This window comes from Sturnira hondurensis, unplaced genomic scaffold (genome assembly GCF_014824575.4).
Source record: "Sturnira hondurensis isolate 20B ecotype Veracruz unplaced genomic scaffold, ASM1482457v3 Scaffold0018725, whole genome shotgun sequence".
NCBI lineage: Eukaryota > Metazoa > Chordata > Mammalia > Chiroptera > Phyllostomidae > Sturnira > Sturnira hondurensis.
The window spans coordinates 395,462-413,887 of NW_028091356.1; the positions used below are offsets into that span (position 1 = coordinate 395,462).

Genomic DNA, 18,426 nt, shown 5'->3' on the forward strand with positions numbered 1-18,426 from the left:
GTCACTTCAGTTTGAGTCTTTTTAGTGGCTCCCAGGATCAACCCTGACCTCTGTCACCTGGCAGTCAAACACCTCTCTAGTCTGGCCCCTGCTACCACTCCTGACATTGTCACACTGAACTAATGCAGTTGCCCTGCCAGTTCAAACTGTGTCCCCTCTGCTCTGCAGCTGTCCTGCTCCCCGCCCACCTGGCAACCGCCATCTCATCCTTCAAGGCTCCCCTCCAGGCCTACGAGGCTCTTCTGGGCCCCCACCTTTCCCCACAAGGTCCCCATCTGTCCCAGCCTTGTTGGGCACATCACTGGGCCTGCATTTCCAGCACTTAGCACGAGGCTAAACCCACAGACGTATGGGTGAGTGCTTGTCAGTGAATGAATGTTGGGCTGTGTGTCTGAACATGTCTTCACATATGCGATCCTGTGCTCTGTGCCCCATTTCTCCCCTGTCCCTTGTCCCTGACCTGGACCCATTGCTTCCTTCCTAAGGAGTCGGCTCCTTCCTTCCAGGGTGAATAGGAAGAATGGGCTGTCCTGGTCCAGGGCATGGACACCTGTGGGTGGGGACTGGAGGATCGTTCCCCTCACCCACTTATCCTCCTTTCCACTCCCATCTGGGTCTTGGTGTCCATCAGGAGAGGCAGCCCCCTCCCTGTGCGTGCCAAGTAGGTGCCATACACAGGTCCCACAGTGTCCCCCATGTCGTGAGAGGCCCTGAGTTCTTGGCAGAAACGGTGACCATTCTTTCTTCTGTCCTTGCCTATCTTTCGGGACCTAGTAAACAAGAAAGGTAGGAGTCATTCCTTCTCTCTTCACACGCCTCCCCCGTCACTTCTTATCCCTCTGCACATGGCGGGCCCAGCAGGGAGGGGTGGTGCTTTGACCGGAAGCCTCCTGGCCTGTGGCTGCTGACCAATCAGCTCGGCAGGCCCTGGGGTAGGCGCTGACCCTCTCTCCACTAGCACCCTGCACAAGGAATGCCCTTTCTCCAGGGCGCAGGCATAGCACAGACTTCCGATGCTCCCCCTGTGTGCGCAGACTGGCTCTGAGCTCCCCAGAGCCTTCACCAGGCTCCCTGTTCTGAGTCACCTAAGTGCTACAGGAGACAGAGTCTTGCATGGGTGCAGAGAGCGCTGCCTGTAGGGCAGTGGGGAAGTGTGTGCGCTACGCACTCGTGCAAACTCACACGAGGTCTTCTCTCCCGCACACCCCCCACCCCACCCTCACCTTCACCCCTCATACCCATCTCTGCTGAGCAGCAGCAGCCCCTGGGTGCTTGTCGGCAGCTCGAGCCATAGTCTGTCTCTGACCCTGTCCTTGTAATCAGGGGAGCTGAAGCCATTGAGGGAGGACTCTGTCTGGCTAGGGTGACGCTTTCCTTGTCCGGTCCCTGCTGCCCTGGGCATCTATCCTAATACTAAGAGTCAGCTGGGGCCTGGTGCCCTGTGATGTTTGCGTATCTTACGTGTCATTTGCATGTTTATTCCTGGTGGCTCCTGTCTCAGCTATGACTGCCTCGGGGCCAGCAGCCACTGCCCAGCAGTGACCTGCCCTCTGTTGGAAGGAGCCACCAGCCTCCACCACGCCTTCTCCCTTGCTGTACCTCTCCCTGTCCTCTCCCCACCCCCACCCTGTGTTCTCCGTGTTGAGGCTGCTCTGCCCCTGGCCCCCCTGCGCTCAGAGACCCTAGGAGGGGCTGGGGCTGGGCAGTATGGGGTACAGAGCCGTGGACACCACACCATGCATCTCGGCCCTCTGCCTGGGCCTCAGGTTCTTACCGAATGCCCTTCTGCCTCTTCAGGAAAAGGACCCACTCCCCATCCTCCAAGGATGAGCAGTCGATTGGGCTGAAGGACTCTTTGCTGGCCCACTCCTCAGACCCCGTTGAGATGCGGAGGCTCAACTACCAGACCCCAGGTAGGGCAGCTCCTCCAGCCTGCCTGCCCCAGCCCGTGCCCACAGGTCCCTGGGGTCTCCGCTGAAGGACCCTGGCCTCACACCCTGTTCCTGCTCCTCCTTTTTGCCCTCTTTCCTGTATCATCCACTTGGTTGCAGTGACTGAGGAGCCCCAGATCATAGCTGGACCGGCCCTCCTGGGCCCAGCAGCCTGTCAGGGGAGGCCAGGCTGCTTAGGCCCTGCCTTGTCTTTGGTCTGTCCGAACGTAGGCCAAGGACCCTCACACAGCCCACCTCCCCGCCATGCACCGGCGCTCCAGCCCCTTCTCATAGAAGAGAAATGTGCTGGTGGAAAGTGCCACATCAGACACCTGTGGGACCCGTCCTGGAGGCTGGCCCCAGCTTTCCCGTGAGAGCATGGGGGACCCTGCACAGGCCTGGTGTCTGCTTTTCCTTTCCCAGCTGCTCTCACGAGACTCTCTGGTTGTTCCTTCCACCCAAAGTGCCGTTCCCTCCCTATGCCCCAGCAGACACGGCTGAGACCTCTCCCTGGGTGATACCTCCCAGACCGCCCCAGACCGCACACAGGCCTGGGGCAGGCTCCCCTCAGCTCCCAGAATCTCTCTGCTTCCTTTGTCGCAACACCTCCCCCCCCTGGGCTAAAAGTGCCTCAATGACAGTCCCAGCTCTGGGGAGCCAGGAGCCATGTCTCGTCCATCCATCGTCCCTGATCTTGTGCACACGGCAGGGTCTTGTTGGATGCCTGTGACACAGACACCTGACAGCGGCGTGAAGGAGTGCACTAACATGCACACAGGCTTGTGTGTGCAGGAGCTCGTTATTCCTACGTGTCAAATCACCCTGAAACTTAATGGCTGAAAACAACAGTAATTATGTATCATCCCTCGCAGATTTTGTGAGTCAGGAAGGCAGACAGGAGCATAGTGGCCTGCACAGCTTGTCTCTGTTCTGGGGTGTCTGGGCCCTCCCCTGGAAGACTTGAAGTCTGGGAGCTGGAATCGTTTAAAGCAGGGGTCAGCAGACAATGGTCCGTGGCCAACCTCCTGTTTTTGCGGATAGTTTTATTGGAACACAGCTGTGCCCATTCATTTATGCATTGTCCATGGCTACTTTCCCACTGCAAAGGCAGAATTAAGTAGATGTGGTAAATACATTATGTCCACAAAGCCAGAAATATTTACTGTCTGGCCTTTCATAGCAAAGTTTGCTGATCCCTGAATTCTGAAGACTCATTCATTCATTCACATGTCTGGTGGTTGATGCTAGAATCAGCTCCACGCCCACCTGGGGTTGTCAGCTATCACAGCCACGTGAAGCCTCTCCCTGTGGCCTGGGCTCCCTGCCAGTGTGGTGACTGAGTTCTGAGGGCACACGTCTTGAGAGAGAGAGGACCAGGCAAACCTGGCAGGCTGTTGCAACCTGGGTATCTGAGGAACCAAAGCTCCAGGATGCTGGGGCCCTGGAGGGCCAGGAAACCTCCTCGGAGAGGGGATGCCAAGCCATATGGACATTAATCAAGCAAGGCGGAGGTGGGAGGAAGCTCTCGTCAGTGGAACTAGTGTGCACAGGCGCAGCTCAGAGGCACTGAGTGTTCTGCCGCACTGGGGCTGGGGATGTTGAGAGCCTAGAGACGAGGCTGCAGAGTTAGGCAGAGGTCCAGTCACAGAGGAACCTGAGCAGCAGGCTCAGGGGTTTGGGCTTCCCCTCGAGGGGACCAGGGAGGCTCGGGAGGCTCACCAGGCGAACACCGGGGTCAGAACTGCTTTAAAAATACCTCTGTCTGCTGCACGGAAAACAGGTTGAAGGGGGAAGAAATTGGGGAAGGGAGGCTGTTTAGAAGGCCACCAAGTAAGTGAAAGGTGCTGAGGCCTGGATTTTCGGAGGTGGCAATGGGGCTGAAGGAAAGGCAGGCTCGGAGAAGCATGAAGGAGGCAGTGCAGCAGGGCCTGGACTGGCTGAACATGGGGGTGAAGCCGGGGGCCATGCAAGGATGGCTCTTCGCTGCGGGCCTGTAGTGGGGTAGGAGCGGGAGTTCTGGACGGCAGCCAAATCTGCGAGTCCGGACCTTCGCTCTGACATTCTGGCCGAAACCACAGGCGTGGGAGGTGCCGAGGAGTGTGAGATGGTCAAAGTAGAGTGGATGGGCGGCCCAGGAGAAGGCCAGGAGAAGAGAGGGATGGAGAGAGCAGCCAGGGAAGGAGGTGGAACACTAAGGAAGGATGGATGAAGAGTAGCGAAGGAGGTTACAGTCCCGGAAGCCGGGGCAGGGAAGGCTGTGCCAGAGGGGATTTGGTGATGTATAGTGGCTGGAGACCCAGGGTGGGGGGGAGTGCGGGGCGGGGGCATCGGCTTCGGCATTAGGCACCTTGGAGAAAGCATCGCAGCCAAGTCCCGAGGGCAGAATCGTTTCGGTGCCTTGAGAAGCAGTGAACAGGGAAGGAGCAAGTAGAGAAACCCTTTCAGAGGCCAAGTGCGATGGACAGGAGGGGCAGGAACAGGGCAAGGGAAGAGAGGGGTATGAGATCCAAAAAGGACTTTTCTTCTTTCCCACATGGCATTGTTTATGGACATTGGTCATTTGAGTGAGCATCTGTGACTCGGGATTCAAGCCCCGGGTGTGGGGTATGAGTTAGCCTGGGAAAGGCGTGTTGGGGGTGCCTTTGAGCTCCCGGCCAGGAGGGAACGGGATGCAGGTGAGGTGGCGTAAGGGGACACGCTGCTGGAGTTCTCAGCGCTGGGCCTGTTTTCTCCAGGATGAGAGGGAAGGGGTCATGAGATCGGTCATGGCCTGGGAATGTGCATGCTATGCCCGGGAGGATTGCTGAGCAGCCTGAGTGCCCAGGGGACAGATCCTGGACTCCCGTGACTGCAGGAGCCAGAGGGAAAGAGGAGGGAAGAAAAAGAGGTCCACAGTGGTGTTCAAGGCCAAATGCAGGGGCCAGGAGGACTGGATGCTGTAGCCCAGGTCAGGTGGTGGAGGCGGGGGAGCATGGTGAGTGTCACCAGAAATCTGGAGATCAAGGAACTGAGGCTGGTGGCTGGGAGAGGTGCCCCTGTGGACGCAGGCAGTGGTGGGTGAACCGGGGACACTAGAGGAACAAGGGACATGGGGGGAGTGCTTATCAGAGGGATAAATGGTGATGGAGAAAAACAGTAAAAACAGGAACAATGGTGGGTGCAGTGGGGGTGGCGGCATGCTCCACAGCTCAGGGTCTTTGCATTTTTTCCTCTTATTGTTTAATTTTTATTCTGAAAGTTTTTCGACCGTTCAGAAAAGCTACAGGAGTGATCCGTCATCGTCTGCATGTTCTCGGGCAGACTGACCCTTCCGTTTCTTGCCACATGTGCCTCATTTCTCTATACAAAAGCACAGTTCGCTTTTGCCAAATTATCTGAAAATAGCTAAAGTCTAATTTTGGTACCTCAGGGGACAAGAGTTGGTTTGGAGCAAGAATATGGTTATAAAAAGAGGCCTCCCGGGCCCCCGGGAGCTGGGAGTGCCCAGCTCTGGGTGGGAAAGCGGTCTATGCCCCACTGGAGGCAGGAGGAGGCCTGTGTTGGGATTTGGCTCACTGCCCCCTGCCCCTCCCAAGCCCTCTCAGCCCCTTCCCCACCCTGCACCCTGCCCACCCCCCACCCCCTGCCTCCATGTGTTCCACTATGATGTAACCAGAGAAGGTTAACGGGATTTCTTCTCTTGCCCTGCTGTTTTCTTTGTTTTTGTTTTTTGTTTTGTTGTTTTTCCCTGCAGGTTCCAGTGTCCCCAGTTGCCCGAATATCTCAAGTTAGTTTTCCAAGTTCCCATGTCTGGGGCCTACTCTGGCTTCTGTGTGTTTCCTCCACTTTTTCTCGCCCCCATCACTGCTTTCTCCTCTGATTCTCTTTCCTCTCTTCCTTCCCCTTCCTGCTGCCCCGTCTTTCCCCTTCTCCGTCCTCCTCCTCTCCTACTTGCTTCCTCCAGCTTTGTTCTCCCTCTCACTGGCCTGGTCCAGTCTCTCTGCCTCTCTGGCCTCCAGCCTCAGTCTGACACCTTTCTGGGTGTCTCTTCTGTCTCCACATCTCCCCCCTCACCTCTGCTTCTGTCTCCAAGTCCTTCTCCATCACTCTTCCGCGTCTCTGTACTTCGTGTTCACTCCATCCAGTGATGTCCTGGAGTCTCCCACGGTGATTGGCGCCAGTGAGGGGCAGGAGGGCTGTCCACAGGCAGACCCCCTGGGGTCGGGGTGCAGGCTGAGGAAGCCCACAGCCCCATCCTGTCAGCTGCCCCTGACCTGGGCTCCAGCCCAGACTGGGAGGGATGAAGCCCACCAGGTGGGGCCCTGGTGCCCCCACTCAGCGCTGCCTACCACTGACATGATCACATGTGCTCACGGCACACACACCCCCCCCCGTCCTCTCCCCTCTCCAGCCACTGTGTGCTCCACCATCCCTGCTACGCCGCATGTGCCACTGTCTCCATGCCACCAGTGCCACGTGCTCCATGGTCACACATGTTCACATGTGCACATACATGCGTTGGGGCTATCTCCACCACCTCACTCGGGCTTCATGCTAACTTACTCTGTGTGTGCCCCCCAGGTATGCGAGATCACCCGCCCATCCCCATCACTGACCTAGCGGACAACATTGAGCGCCTCAAAGCCAATGATGGCCTCAAGTTCTCCCAGGAGTATGAGGTGAGACGTCCCCACCCCCGGCCAGGTGTGTGGCCCAGGCCTACCCCATGCCAGCGTCTGTTCTGTCTCAAGTCCCAGCTGTGGGTCAAGGGCTTCCCCAGAGCACACATCGGAGGGGTCAGCAGTGGCAAGTTGGGAACTCAGCCACTCCAGTGCTGAGCCTGGCTGAGGCCCTCCCAGTTCCTTGGGCCTGGACACTCAGACACCTGCCCAGGTGCTCACCAAGGCTGGTAGTAGGTCACACGCACACACACATCCACACACGTGTCAATAACAATGGTTGGCGTTTATCAAGAGCTCACTGTGAGCCAGCACCAGGTTAAGCACTTTGCATACATCTTTGCATTCAGTCCTTTCCACAACCCTGTGCAGTGGGTATTGGGATTATTCCGTCTTAGAGATGAGGAAGCTGAGGCTCAGAGAAGGGGCGGTGGCTTGCCCAGGGTCAAACAGCTGATGAGAAGCGGAGGTAGGATTCACACCCAGGCCTGCCTGACACCGAGCCCCACCTGCACCCTGCACCGGCAAGTGCTCACATGCTGTCAGGGCTGCACGGGGAGTCGCGGGACTCGGCTCAGGCTGCAGGAACCCTCCCTTGCAGGGCCCTCCACACACTTGCTTTACTCTGACCTTGACTCCTCTCTGCTGGGGACTCAGATGTCAGAGCACTGTTCCCTGGGCGTGGGGTCTGAGGGCTTCCAAGTTGCTCAGCTGGGAGGCGCTTTGCCTGGGAAGGAGGTAGAGGAGAGCCTTGCCTCCTCTGAGGAGCACAGAAGGAGCTGTCCTTGTGGCTCGGTCCCGCTGTTCCCTCTACTTCGGGCCTAAACCTCACACGGGATTAACCCTAGATCAGTGAGGGGTGAAGGGCTAAGGGAAAGGCTGGCTCAGCCCAGCCTGGCAGTTTGCTCCTGTCTGGTCAGATGTCCAGGTTGTGTGTGTGATATCCAGGGCACTGAGGCTCCCCTTCCACAGACTGTGGGCAGGCAGGTTCCAAGGGCTGTGGGCCGGGTTTCTGCAGAGGACATTGAGCTTGGCAGGCAGGTTGGTGAAGGTGTCTGCCACGAGGAAAGCGTGCCATCTCTACCCGCAGATCACCCCCCAGGCCCTGCTTTGCGTAAGGCCCCGCTTTGAGGCTAAGAATTCCAGGGAGTTGGGCTCCCTGCCTTCAGTTCGTCAGCTGACCAGGAAGGCCTTCTGTGGTCTTCAGCCCGTGCACACTAAGTGCCATGTCCCACGCCTGCCCTTCCTCCCAGTGAGGCTCTGTGCTACCTGCCCAAGCCCAGGGTTCCCCTGTCCACCTTCTGTCCACTTTTGTCTTTCAGTCTGGGCTTTTCTTATAAGACCCTCCTTCTCCAGGAAGTCTTCTCTGGCTACCCTGGCCTGCCGTGGGCTTTCCCTCAGCTAGGATCCCATAGTTCTGTTACCTTTAATGGTCAGTCAGTCACTCATCACTCATTGTCAAGCACCTGCCATGCGCCATCTCTGTGCAGGGGATAAGGAGACAGATGGCCTCAGGGAGCTCAGTCTGTGGTGAAGTGAGTGCAGACAGATAATCAACGTGGAGTAGAACAATATGGCTTAATAGTGAATGTGACAGACGTGCGGAGAAGGTGGGCCGAGGGGCGGGGCGTGCTGGGCGGGCTCACGAAGGCAGTGCACGCTGTCCCGAGGAGAGCAGCAGGCTGGTGCCAAAACATGCAGGACACCGTGTGCTGTGCCGAGAACTGGATTGAATCCATCTGTAAAAGGAAGACAATAATAGAACCTGCTTCATAGGAGGTTTAGATGAGGGAATCCGTGCAAAGTGCTTAGAGCAGTGCCAAGCATGCAGTAAGTTCTAGAGAAGATTGAGCTGTTGTTATTATCTCTGAGGTGAGGCAATGAGGAGCCGTGGAAGTCACTAAGCAGGAAATTGGCCATTAGATGTACATTGTGTAAGGATTGTTTATCGTGCAAAGAGGCTGCTGGCTGTTTGGACTGGAGGCTGCAGGCTGGGTTATGGGCAGCTCCAGCACACGAATGCAAGATCCTGCGACAGGATGAGGTCGCCTAGGAAAGGTTGTAGAGGTCGAAGAGGGCTGGGGAATGAACCCTGGAAGAGCACTGTGCCCTGCCTATAGAATGGGTGGGAGGGGAGGGGTCCGAAGAGAACCAGCCAGAGAGGTAGGAGGAGAACCAGACAAGGCTGTGCGTGGGTGTCCAGGGCCCTAGGCAGCGGTGGGCTTGGCATAGTGGGCTGCTGTTGCTTCCTCTCGTTCTGCACTCATTTCAGTACTTGGGTGCAGGGCCCGAGGGACTTCCCCCTGCACTCAGCTCACTCCCAATCACTACAGGAAAGGGAATTAGGTACCATAGCCGTAAGTGGTGTGGCATCCCCAGAACTTCATGGTTGGGGGAACCAGAGCTCACTCTTCATGAGAGCCTCGGACTAGAGGGGCTGGCTGTGTCCTAGGAGTGAAGATAGGATGTGGGTGCCACCTGGAAGGCTAGGACCCCCTCGGGGGCAAGAGGCAGACCTCTGTGTTCACCCTTTCCACCTGCCTCCTCCATTCTCTGTAGTCCATTGACCCTGGACAGCAGTTCACGTGGGAGAATTCAAACCTGGAGGTAAACAAGCCCAAGAACCGCTACGCAAATGTCATTGCCTACGACCACTCTCGTGTCATCCTTACCTCCATCGATGGTGAGCCAAGGGCGGGCCCCCTCCCATCCCCTGCTCTCCTCCTTGCTGGCTGGGATGACAGTCCACCCTGCAGAAGAGGCCCTCAAGTCCTGGGGATGCACCGAGGTGCGGTGGGTGGGGATGGGGGCCTTGGAATAATGCTCTCCCGTGTCCCTCCCCATCCATAGGTGTCCCAGGCAGCGACTACATCAACGCCAACTACATCGATGGCTACCGCAAGCAGAACGCCTACATCGCCACACAGGGCCCACTGCCGGAAACCATGGGCGACTTCTGGCGGATGGTGTGGGAGCAGCGGACAGCCACCGTGGTCATGATGACGCGGCTGGAGGAGAAGTCCCGGGTAAGACCGTGCAGGGTTCTGCTGGGAGGTGCGGTGGGGAAGCCTCGACCACCGCGTGAATCCGGACACCTCGTGCTGTCCTGTGCAAAGAAGTTCCGCGAGGGACTGGCCAAGTGCTGTTTTCCTGGGGTATTATCATCGTCGTCCCCAGACACTGGTGGGTTCCTAGGATGTTAATATGTCGCACCAGATGCCTCATTTTCTGGGAATGTTGATGTGTTCCCCGGTTGCTGGCATGTTCCCGGAATGTTGACGTGTTCCCCAGATGCCAGCGTGTTCCTGGGGCACTAACACAGCTCCTCAGTTAATTAGTGGAGAGAACTGCTGTTATCTGCTTTCGCACTGCAAAGTGTTGACGGGAACGTAAAATTTACAGAGCTTGAAAATGGCACATAAACGTTATGGGTAAATTTGGCAGAAAATGTGCCTGATGTGATCTGGTCATGAATAAATAAATTTCAATTACGGCCCTGAGCCCCCCCAGCCAGGGCCTGCGTGGCGACGTAGCGTGAGCACCTGATGTGGTTTGGTGAGGGGGTGGCAGAGTGGAGCTGAGAGTCAGGGGCATCTTGTAACCTAGTGGGCTAGACCACCCTCCCTGCCTCTGTCCCGGGGCCCCTGTCTCTCTGAACCTTCGGGCACTTCCAAACATCCTTGCACCCTGCCCTGCTTGTCACTTTGCAGGTGAAGTGTGATCAGTACTGGCCAGTCCGTGGCACTGAAACCTACGGCCTCATTCAGGTGACTCTGCTGGACACAGTGGAGCTGGCCACGTACACTGTGCGCACCTTTGCACTCCACAAGGTATGGCCTGCAGTGCCTGTCCCCCACGCAGACCCCGTAAGGACAGTAGTCTGACTGTGGTGTGCTGGGCATAGGCAAGCGGGAACTGGGGTTGGAGGTCAGGGACTCGGAGGTGTGGAAGTGTGCTGCAGTGTCCAGCCCTGGGTTACTCTGCCCTGAGCCTGTGGCGCGCCATCTCCCAGTCACACCGTCTCCCCACCGTTCTCTCCAGAGCGGCTCCAGTGAGAAGCGGGAGCTCCGTCAGTTCCAGTTCATGGCCTGGCCAGACCACGGAGTCCCCGAGTACCCAACCCCCATCCTGGCCTTCCTGCGGCGGGTCAAGGCCTGCAACCCACTAGATGCAGGGCCCATGGTGGTCCACTGCAGGTGAGGGGGTACAGCGCCGCCACAGGGGTGAGGCGGGAGGTGGGTGGACCTCCGCCCCAAGCTGAGCCATCTCCTGCAGCGCGGGCGTGGGCCGCACGGGCTGCTTCATCGTGATTGACGCCATGCTGGAGCGCATGAAGCACGAGAAGACGGTGGACATCTACGGCCACGTGACGTGCATGCGGTCCCAGCGCAACTACATGGTGCAGACGGAGGACCAGTACGTGTTCATCCACGAGGCCCTGCTAGAGGCCGCCACGTGCGGACACACAGAGGTGCCTGCCCGCAACCTCTACGCCCACATCCAGAAGCTGGGCCAAGTGCCTCCTGGGGAGAGTGTGACTGCCATGGAGCTCGAGTTCAAGGTGGGCCAAGGGGTGGGCCTGGACTGAGTTGTGGGGATGAGACCCCGGGACGGCAGGCCCCATCGGTCCCTCCCTTTCCCTAGTTGCTGGCCAGCTCCAAGGCCCACACATCCCGCTTCATCAGCGCCAACCTGCCCTGCAACAAGTTCAAGAACCGCCTGGTGAACATCATGCCCTACGAGTTGACCCGTGTGTGTCTGCAGCCCATCCGGGGTGTGGAGGGCTCCGACTACATCAACGCCAGCTTCCTGGATGGCTACAGGTCAGCCTGCTTGTGTCTGCCCACCATACCCCTTGGGTACCTAGGCCTGTGGCTGGCTGGCTGGCTGGCTGGGGGCACAACAGAGTAGGGCCTGTCCAGACTTCCTGGGGGAGGGTGACCTGGGTGGGGCCCCAAGGGACAAGGCAGTCTTGGGGAGACCCTGGGACCACAGCACCTCCAGCATGTCCAGTTTATATCCACCCCAGACAGCAGAAGGCCTACATAGCCACACAAGGGCCTCTGGCAGAGAGCACCGAGGACTTTTGGCGCATGCTCTGGGAGCACAACTCCACCATCATCGTCATGCTGACCAGGCTTCGGGAGATGGGCAGGGTGAGCCCACCCCCCCACCCAGGGCCCCCTTGCACCTGGCAGTACACCAGCCTCCGCCTTTCTCTTCTCTCCTTTCATAACCCAGCCTCCCACCAGCACAGCCTCTGACCACCCCCTCCACTATCGCCCCCCCGAGGGGTGCTGTCCCAGAATCCTTGGGTGCTATCCCAGATACCTAGAAATGCCCCTCTCCCTGTCCCCCCCACCTGATCATGGGGGCCTGGCCCTTTGTCCACAGGAGAAATGCCACCAGTACTGGCCAGCAGAGCGCTCTGCTCGCTACCAGTACTTTGTCGTGGACCCAATGGCTGAGTACAATATGCCACAGTATATTCTGCGTGAGTTCAAGGTCACGGACGCCCGGGTGAGTTTGGATAGGGGGAGTGTGTGTATTTGCAAAATAGCATGTCTGTAACTGCCTGAGCACGTGTGGGGCGGGGGCTGCCCGCCCGGTGCCCAGCTTCAGCTGCAGGAGTCTGAGGCTCCAGTGAGAAGAGGCTGGGGGCCAACTCCCAGGGTGCTTCCCTGTGTCGTTGTCCTACTCTCCTGGCCTTGTGGGGCCGCAGCCTGAGGCACCAACCTCATTTCCTGTCTCTCCCAGGACGGGCAGTCAAGGACAATCCGGCAGTTCCAGTTCACAGACTGGCCAGAGCAGGGCGTGCCCAAGACGGGGGAGGGCTTCATCGACTTCATCGGGCAGGTGCATAAGACCAAGGAGCAGTTTGGACAGGATGGGCCCATCACAGTGCACTGCAGGTGGGGCCCGCCGCCGGAGGGCTGGGCAGGGGCAGGGGCAGGGATGACCTGCAGGCCTGGTAGACAGGACCCCTGACCTAATGCTGTCCCTGAGCAGTGCTGGCGTGGGCCGCACCGGGGTATTCATCACTCTGAGCATCGTCTTGGAGCGGATGCGCTACGAGGGCGTGGTGGACATGTTCCAGACAGTGAAGACCCTGCGCACCCAGCGCCCAGCCATGGTGCAGACGGAGGTACGTGGGCTGGCGCATGGGCACTCTCCACAAACACTGACTGCAGCCAGCTCTGCCTGGGGCTCTGGGACAGGAGGGGGGGGACGTGTGCTTCCTTCAGCAGCTCTGCACCGAGCAGAGCTGGCTCCCCGTGTGCCTGGCTCCCCCTGGGGCTGGATGTAGGGGTCCTCAGGGGAGTGGGAGGTGAATGTGGGTTGTGGGAAGGGGAGTGAGATGGGCTTTCAGAGGTTCTTTTGGGCTCTCTGGACATAGCCTGGGGCCGATGTCTGGGCCTAGCACCTGCTCCTGGCCAGCAGAGGCTGAGTCCATGGCACACTGGCTGCAGTGTGAGTGCCCTTGGCAGTGTGTTGGGGTACCTGCTGGCCCTGTCCATGCCCACCATGCCCCTCCCGGCAGGACCAGTACCAGCTGTGCTACCGTGCAGCCCTGGAGTACCTCGGCAGCTTTGATCACTATGCAACGTAACTACCGCAGCCTCTCCTTCGCCGCCCCTGCCTGGGGGCTCCGGAGGGGACCCAGCTCTTCTGAGCCATACCGACCATCATCCAGCCCTTCTGCACGGATGCCATTGTTGGCAGAGCACAGCCCACCGGGATCACAGCGTTTCAGGAACATTGCCACACCAAACAGAGAGCCCAGAAATCCCCCGAGACGGGTGGGCCAGCAGGCAGCCCGTCTCTACCCTCCAGGCCTGCCTGGAGCTTGCTGGAACTCTCTGTTCCGCTGCCGAGTTTCTCATGCTTCTTCTCACGGGGTGTGGGGATGGGGCAAGGCCTCCTTTTATACATTAAGTGGAGTAGACAAAGGGATTCTAGCCTCTTCCCTCTGACTTTTCCTTTTGCAAATTCCTAGCTGCAGAATGGGCTGCTGTTGGGATTGGGGTGTTATCTCCTTTCTTTTTTGAGTTCACTCGGATCCTGGTTTTTTTTGTATAACTTTTACTGCTGAAGGATGAACATGCCTTCTTCACACGTGTGGAGCTGGGGCCGCAGCCTGAGCAGCGGGGTCTCACTGATCCACTGCTCTTCCAGGCCTTTCAGACAAGATCCTGTTTCAGCCAAATGCAGGGAACAGTTTTGTTTTTTTTTAGTTTTGTTTTGTTTTCCTTAAGAGCCTTATTTTAGGCGCCACAGACAGTGGTGGGCGGGGGAGAGATGGGAAACACTCAGCCCCAGTCATCTATTCCAGTGTGTGTGTAAGTCACAGCCCAGAACCACAGACGTGTCTGGGGAAGCCTGGCGAGGTGTTTTCATCACCATCGTGTTTGCAAAGGTTAAAAAAAGCAACAACAAAAAACAACAAACAATCCAAAAAAATCAAAAAAAGAGAAAAAGATTTAAAAAAAAGAGAGTCATTTCCTGGCCTCTGCTTCAAACCCCTGAGAGGGGAGGCGGCTCCCTTTGCCGGAGGCTCCCCGGGGCAGCTGCCAAGCTGACCTCTGGACCCGCAGAGGCTGGCTTTTGTCCCCAGCATTTTGGTGTGGCGGTGTGGTGTGGTGTTGGTAGGTTGGGGGTCTGGCCATGCGGCCAAGGTAGTTGGCACAGGTCAGGGTGTGTGCCACACCCTGCACACCTCAGGGCCAAGCAGGGGCACGGCTGGCCCTTCAGGTCCGGGCCAGTGGGCCAGGTAGCACATGTCTTTACTCAGAGAAGGGGTCAGATGATCTTCCTCCCTGGTTTGCAGCTATTTTCAACGCCCAAGAGAATTGCTCTTTTCCACTCCTTCAAGATGCCCTCATAAACCAATGTGGCAAGACTACTGGAATTCTTTTAATGGTACTATAATCAATCCTTATAATCTTGGCTTGCTGAGGGGCAGGGAGAGGGCCTCTTCCTCTGGGCAGCACTATCTAGGTAGGTAAGTGGGGGCGGGGAAGGGTGCATAGCTGTTTTAGCCAAGGGACATGAAGCAGACGTCCCAAGATCTAGCTAGGCTCGGTCAAGATCAACAATCCAGGGTTGGTAATGTTGGATGAAACATTCATTTTTACCTTGTGGATGCTAGTGCTGTAGAGTTCACTGTTGTACACAGTCTGTTTTCTATTTGTTAAGAAAACTACAGCATCATTGCATACTTCTTGATGGTAATAAATTTGAATAATCAGATTTCTTATAAACCGGGCCTCTGTCTCAGCTCTTTCTGGAACCAGAGTCTGGGCTCTGTAAGTTAGTACCTAAGGGTAGGTGCTGGCGACTTCCTGCTCCTGAGGAGCCAGGGGTGTGTCTTGAGTATTTGTGACAAGGCTGGCTCCTGGCATGGTGCTCCCTTTCAGAGAGGAGCAGGTACAAACTCTGAAGACTGAGCCACCGGTGCCTGTACAGAGCACCCCCCATGGGATCAGCTCCCTGGACTGGGAGCAGATGTACCCTTGGTAGAGTCATGGTGAAGGAACCTACCACAGAGGTGTCGTGGGCACACTGAGACAACACCTGACCCTGTGGTGGGGTCAAGGAAGGGTTCTTGGAGGAGGTGACGTAAGCTGGCCTTTGAGTGTTTCATGAGGTGAGTAGTGGTTTGCTTTATTTTTTTCACCACCCCAAGTCACATCTTCAGGCACCATTTATCCCTGCTTTGCCCTATCTTATCTCCCCCGACCCTCCTTTCCCTCCCCTGATAATCCCCTTACTGTTATCTGTATCTGTGAGTCTTTCTTTTTTTAGCTTAATCCCTTCACCTTTTGTTTTTCCACCACGCCCCTTCCCTCTTGACAGCTGTCAGTCTGTTCTCTGTATCTGAGTCGGTTCCTGTTTTGTTTGTTAGTTTATTGTGTTCGTTAGATTCCACATATAAGTGGAATCACATGATACTTATCTTTTCTCACTCATTTTATTTAGCACCCAGTCAGGGAAAGACACGTAATCATCACCGCAAAGTACACTGTGGGTTCTCTTTTGCTCCTTTGTAGATGAGAAAATTAGGTCTCATCCACTCATTCAACACATACTTAATGAGCATTTGCTACGTGCTAGTCATATCAGTGTGCAGAGCTAGGACTTCTGCCCTTGTGGTATTTACACTCCCGTCAGATGAAACATGATGTGTGTGAAAAATAGGGAGTTTGTTAGGAAGTGGAGGTGCGGAGATTAGGGGCTTGATTATTAGGGTGGTCAGAGAAAGCCTCATTGAAAAGATGGGATCTGAAGGAAGACTTGGAGGTGATGAGAGATTTTTTGCCTAAACATCTTCAAAACAAGCCTGCAGCCAGAGGGAACAGCTGGAGCAAAGGTCCTGCCCCACAGGGAACGTGCCTGATGTGTTGTGGCTGGTGTAGCTGTGGTGCTGTGAACAAAGGAAGTCAGGGTAGTGGGGGATGAGGTCAGAGAGGGAACGGGCCAGCGCCAAGGACTTGGGGAGGACGGTGGTGGAGTCCAGGTGTGGTGGGCCTTGGCTGGGTAGTTCAGTTGGTTAAAGCATCCAATACACCAAGGCTGTGGGTGCAGTCTCCGTTCAGGGCACACACAAAGATTAATCAAAGCATAAATAAAGGGAACAATAAATCAATGTTTCCCCCTCTCTCCCTTTTCTCCCTAAAATCAATAAATTAAAAAACATTTTTAAAGTGAAGGAAATAAAACATTACTACTTCCCTCTGGGTAGTGGAAATGTAGGGTTAAAAGAAGAAAGAAAAATCCAGTCCTGAGCACTGTGGCGTTGAGCATCGTCTTGTGAGGCGAAAGGTTGTTGGTTTGATTCCCAGTCAGGGCACATGCCTGGGCTGTGGGTTTGGTCCCAAACTGGGGCGCGTGCAAGAGGTGATGAGCCGTGGTTCTCTTGCACGTTGATGTTTCTCTCCCTTCTCCCTCTCTAAATATTTATTTATTTTATTATTGTTATTTATTTATTTATTTATTTTAGAAAGAAGGAATGAATGTCCAAGTGTGGTGAAAAGTAGCTAGATACTGGTTATATGTTAGAACTAAGGATTTCCTTACAGAGTGGGTGGAGAGAAAGAGGAGTCACAGTAGACCCACAGTCTGGCCTGAGCAGCTGGAAGGAGGAGGCTGATGGCGAGAGCTGAGCAACCTGCTCACAGCTCCCAGTGGAAGGGCGGTGGGGTTGCCATTGCTCCTGGGTCTGCCTGACTGCAGGGCTTATTATAACTGCCCTGCGGGTGCCTCTATCAGGAAATGGTGCATTGAGAAAAAATATTTGGAAGGAAATACACCAAATGTTGTGAGGTGATTTTTTAAAATTTTAGAGATAGAAACATTGATTTGTTACCCCACTTATTTATGCATTCACTGGCTGCTACTTGTATGTCCCCTGACCAGGTGATGGAACCATCAGCCCTGGCATATTGGGACGACATTCTAACCAACTGAATCACCTGGCCGTGGCCAGTTGCATGATTTCTTTCTTCATAATTTTCCAAATGTTCTGTAAAGAATTAATAGCATTTAGCCCTGTCTGGTGTGGTTCAGTGGATTGAGTTCCAGCCTGCAAACCAAAGGGTCGTTGGTTCAATTCCCTTGTCAGGGCACATGCCTGGGTTGTGGGCCAGGTCCCCAGTAAGGGGTGCATGAGAGGCGACCATAGATTGATGTTTCTCTCCTTTTCTTTCTCCCTCCTTTCCCCTCTCTAAAAATAAGTAAGTTGCCCTGGCTGGTGTGGCTCAGTGGATTGAGCGCGGGCTTGTGAACCACGCGATCATGGTTCGATTCCCGGTCGGGGCACATGCCTGGGTTGCAGGCCAGTTCCTGGTTCCCGGCAGGGGATGCACAAGAGGCAAACAAACACTGGTATTTCTCTCCCTCTCTCCTTCCCTTCCCCTCTAAAGATAAATAAATAAAATCTTTAAAAAAAAATAGAAAAATAAGTAAGTTAAATCCTTTTTTTTAAGAATAGCACTTAATAAAGAATAGCACTTTAATTTCTAGAAATACAAATTTCTTAAATTATACAATGCTTTTGTTTGGTATTTTAAAAAGATTTATTTTATTTTAGAGAGGGGAAGGGGAAAGAGAGAGAGGGAGAGAAACATCAATGTGTGGTTGCCTCTCACATGCCCCCATCTGGGGACCTGGCCAATAAATAATGCAGGCATGTGCCCTGACTGGGAATCGAACCAGCGACCCTTTGGTTCATAGTCCAGCACTCAATCCACTGGAGCTAAAATTATACAGTGTTTTTAAAAACAACAAAAAATTTTCAAACAGGAAAGAAGTTTTAAAATATTAAAGTCCCCATTCTCATCCTGTCCCTCAGCTCCCTGGAGGGAGTCACAATTTAGTCTATATCCGTCTGGGCATTCTCTATAAATATACAAACATGTTTATAAATTTTGTTTTTTTAAGATTTTATTTATTTATTTTTAAAGAGGGGGAGGAAATAGGAAAGGGAGAGAAATATTGATGTGCCAGAGATACACGATCGAGAGATACATCGATTGGTTGCCTCTCTCACACCCACAACTGGGGACGTGGCCTGCAACCCAGGCATGTGCCCTGACACGGAATCGAACCAGCGACCCTTTGGTTTGCAGGCTGACACTCAATCCACTGAGCCACACCAGCCAGGGCTATAAACTTTATTTTTCATATGAGAATCATGTTACATATTCCTGAAGATTGTCCTTTTCATCTGAGTGTTTTGTGAATTTCCATGTCAGTGTCTCTCACTTTGTTAGCCACTACATACTCTTCTGTTATAGATGTGTCCTAATTTTTAAAAATGGTTATCAGTATAGCTTTTT

General features: G+C 55.1%; 1 protein-coding gene across 7 annotated transcripts in view; it reads left to right on the forward strand.

The window, feature by feature from the left end:
- PTPRF (protein tyrosine phosphatase receptor type F) overlaps window positions 1-14,850 on the forward strand; it is an 81,903-nt gene extending 67,053 nt beyond the window's left edge. For all 7 annotated transcript variants that reach the window (XM_037069646.1, XM_037069650.1, XM_037069647.1 and 4 more), the window contains 13 exons: window positions 1,798-1,913; window positions 6,492-6,589; window positions 9,149-9,272; window positions 9,440-9,615; window positions 10,300-10,419; window positions 10,631-10,785; window positions 10,865-11,150; window positions 11,234-11,412; window positions 11,619-11,745; window positions 11,984-12,109; window positions 12,347-12,501; window positions 12,599-12,734; window positions 13,131-14,850. In XM_037069646.1, coding sequence (XP_036925541.1) covers window positions 1,798-1,913; window positions 6,492-6,589; window positions 9,149-9,272; window positions 9,440-9,615; window positions 10,300-10,419; window positions 10,631-10,785; window positions 10,865-11,150; window positions 11,234-11,412; window positions 11,619-11,745; window positions 11,984-12,109; window positions 12,347-12,501; window positions 12,599-12,734; window positions 13,131-13,199 — 1,867 coding nt within the window. In that variant the 3' untranslated portion in view covers window positions 13,200-14,850. The remainder of the gene's footprint in view (window positions 1-1,797; window positions 1,914-6,491; window positions 6,590-9,148; window positions 9,273-9,439; window positions 9,616-10,299; window positions 10,420-10,630; window positions 10,786-10,864; window positions 11,151-11,233; window positions 11,413-11,618; window positions 11,746-11,983; window positions 12,110-12,346; window positions 12,502-12,598; window positions 12,735-13,130) is intronic.
- The last annotated feature ends 3,576 nt before the right edge of the window (window positions 14,851-18,426 follow it).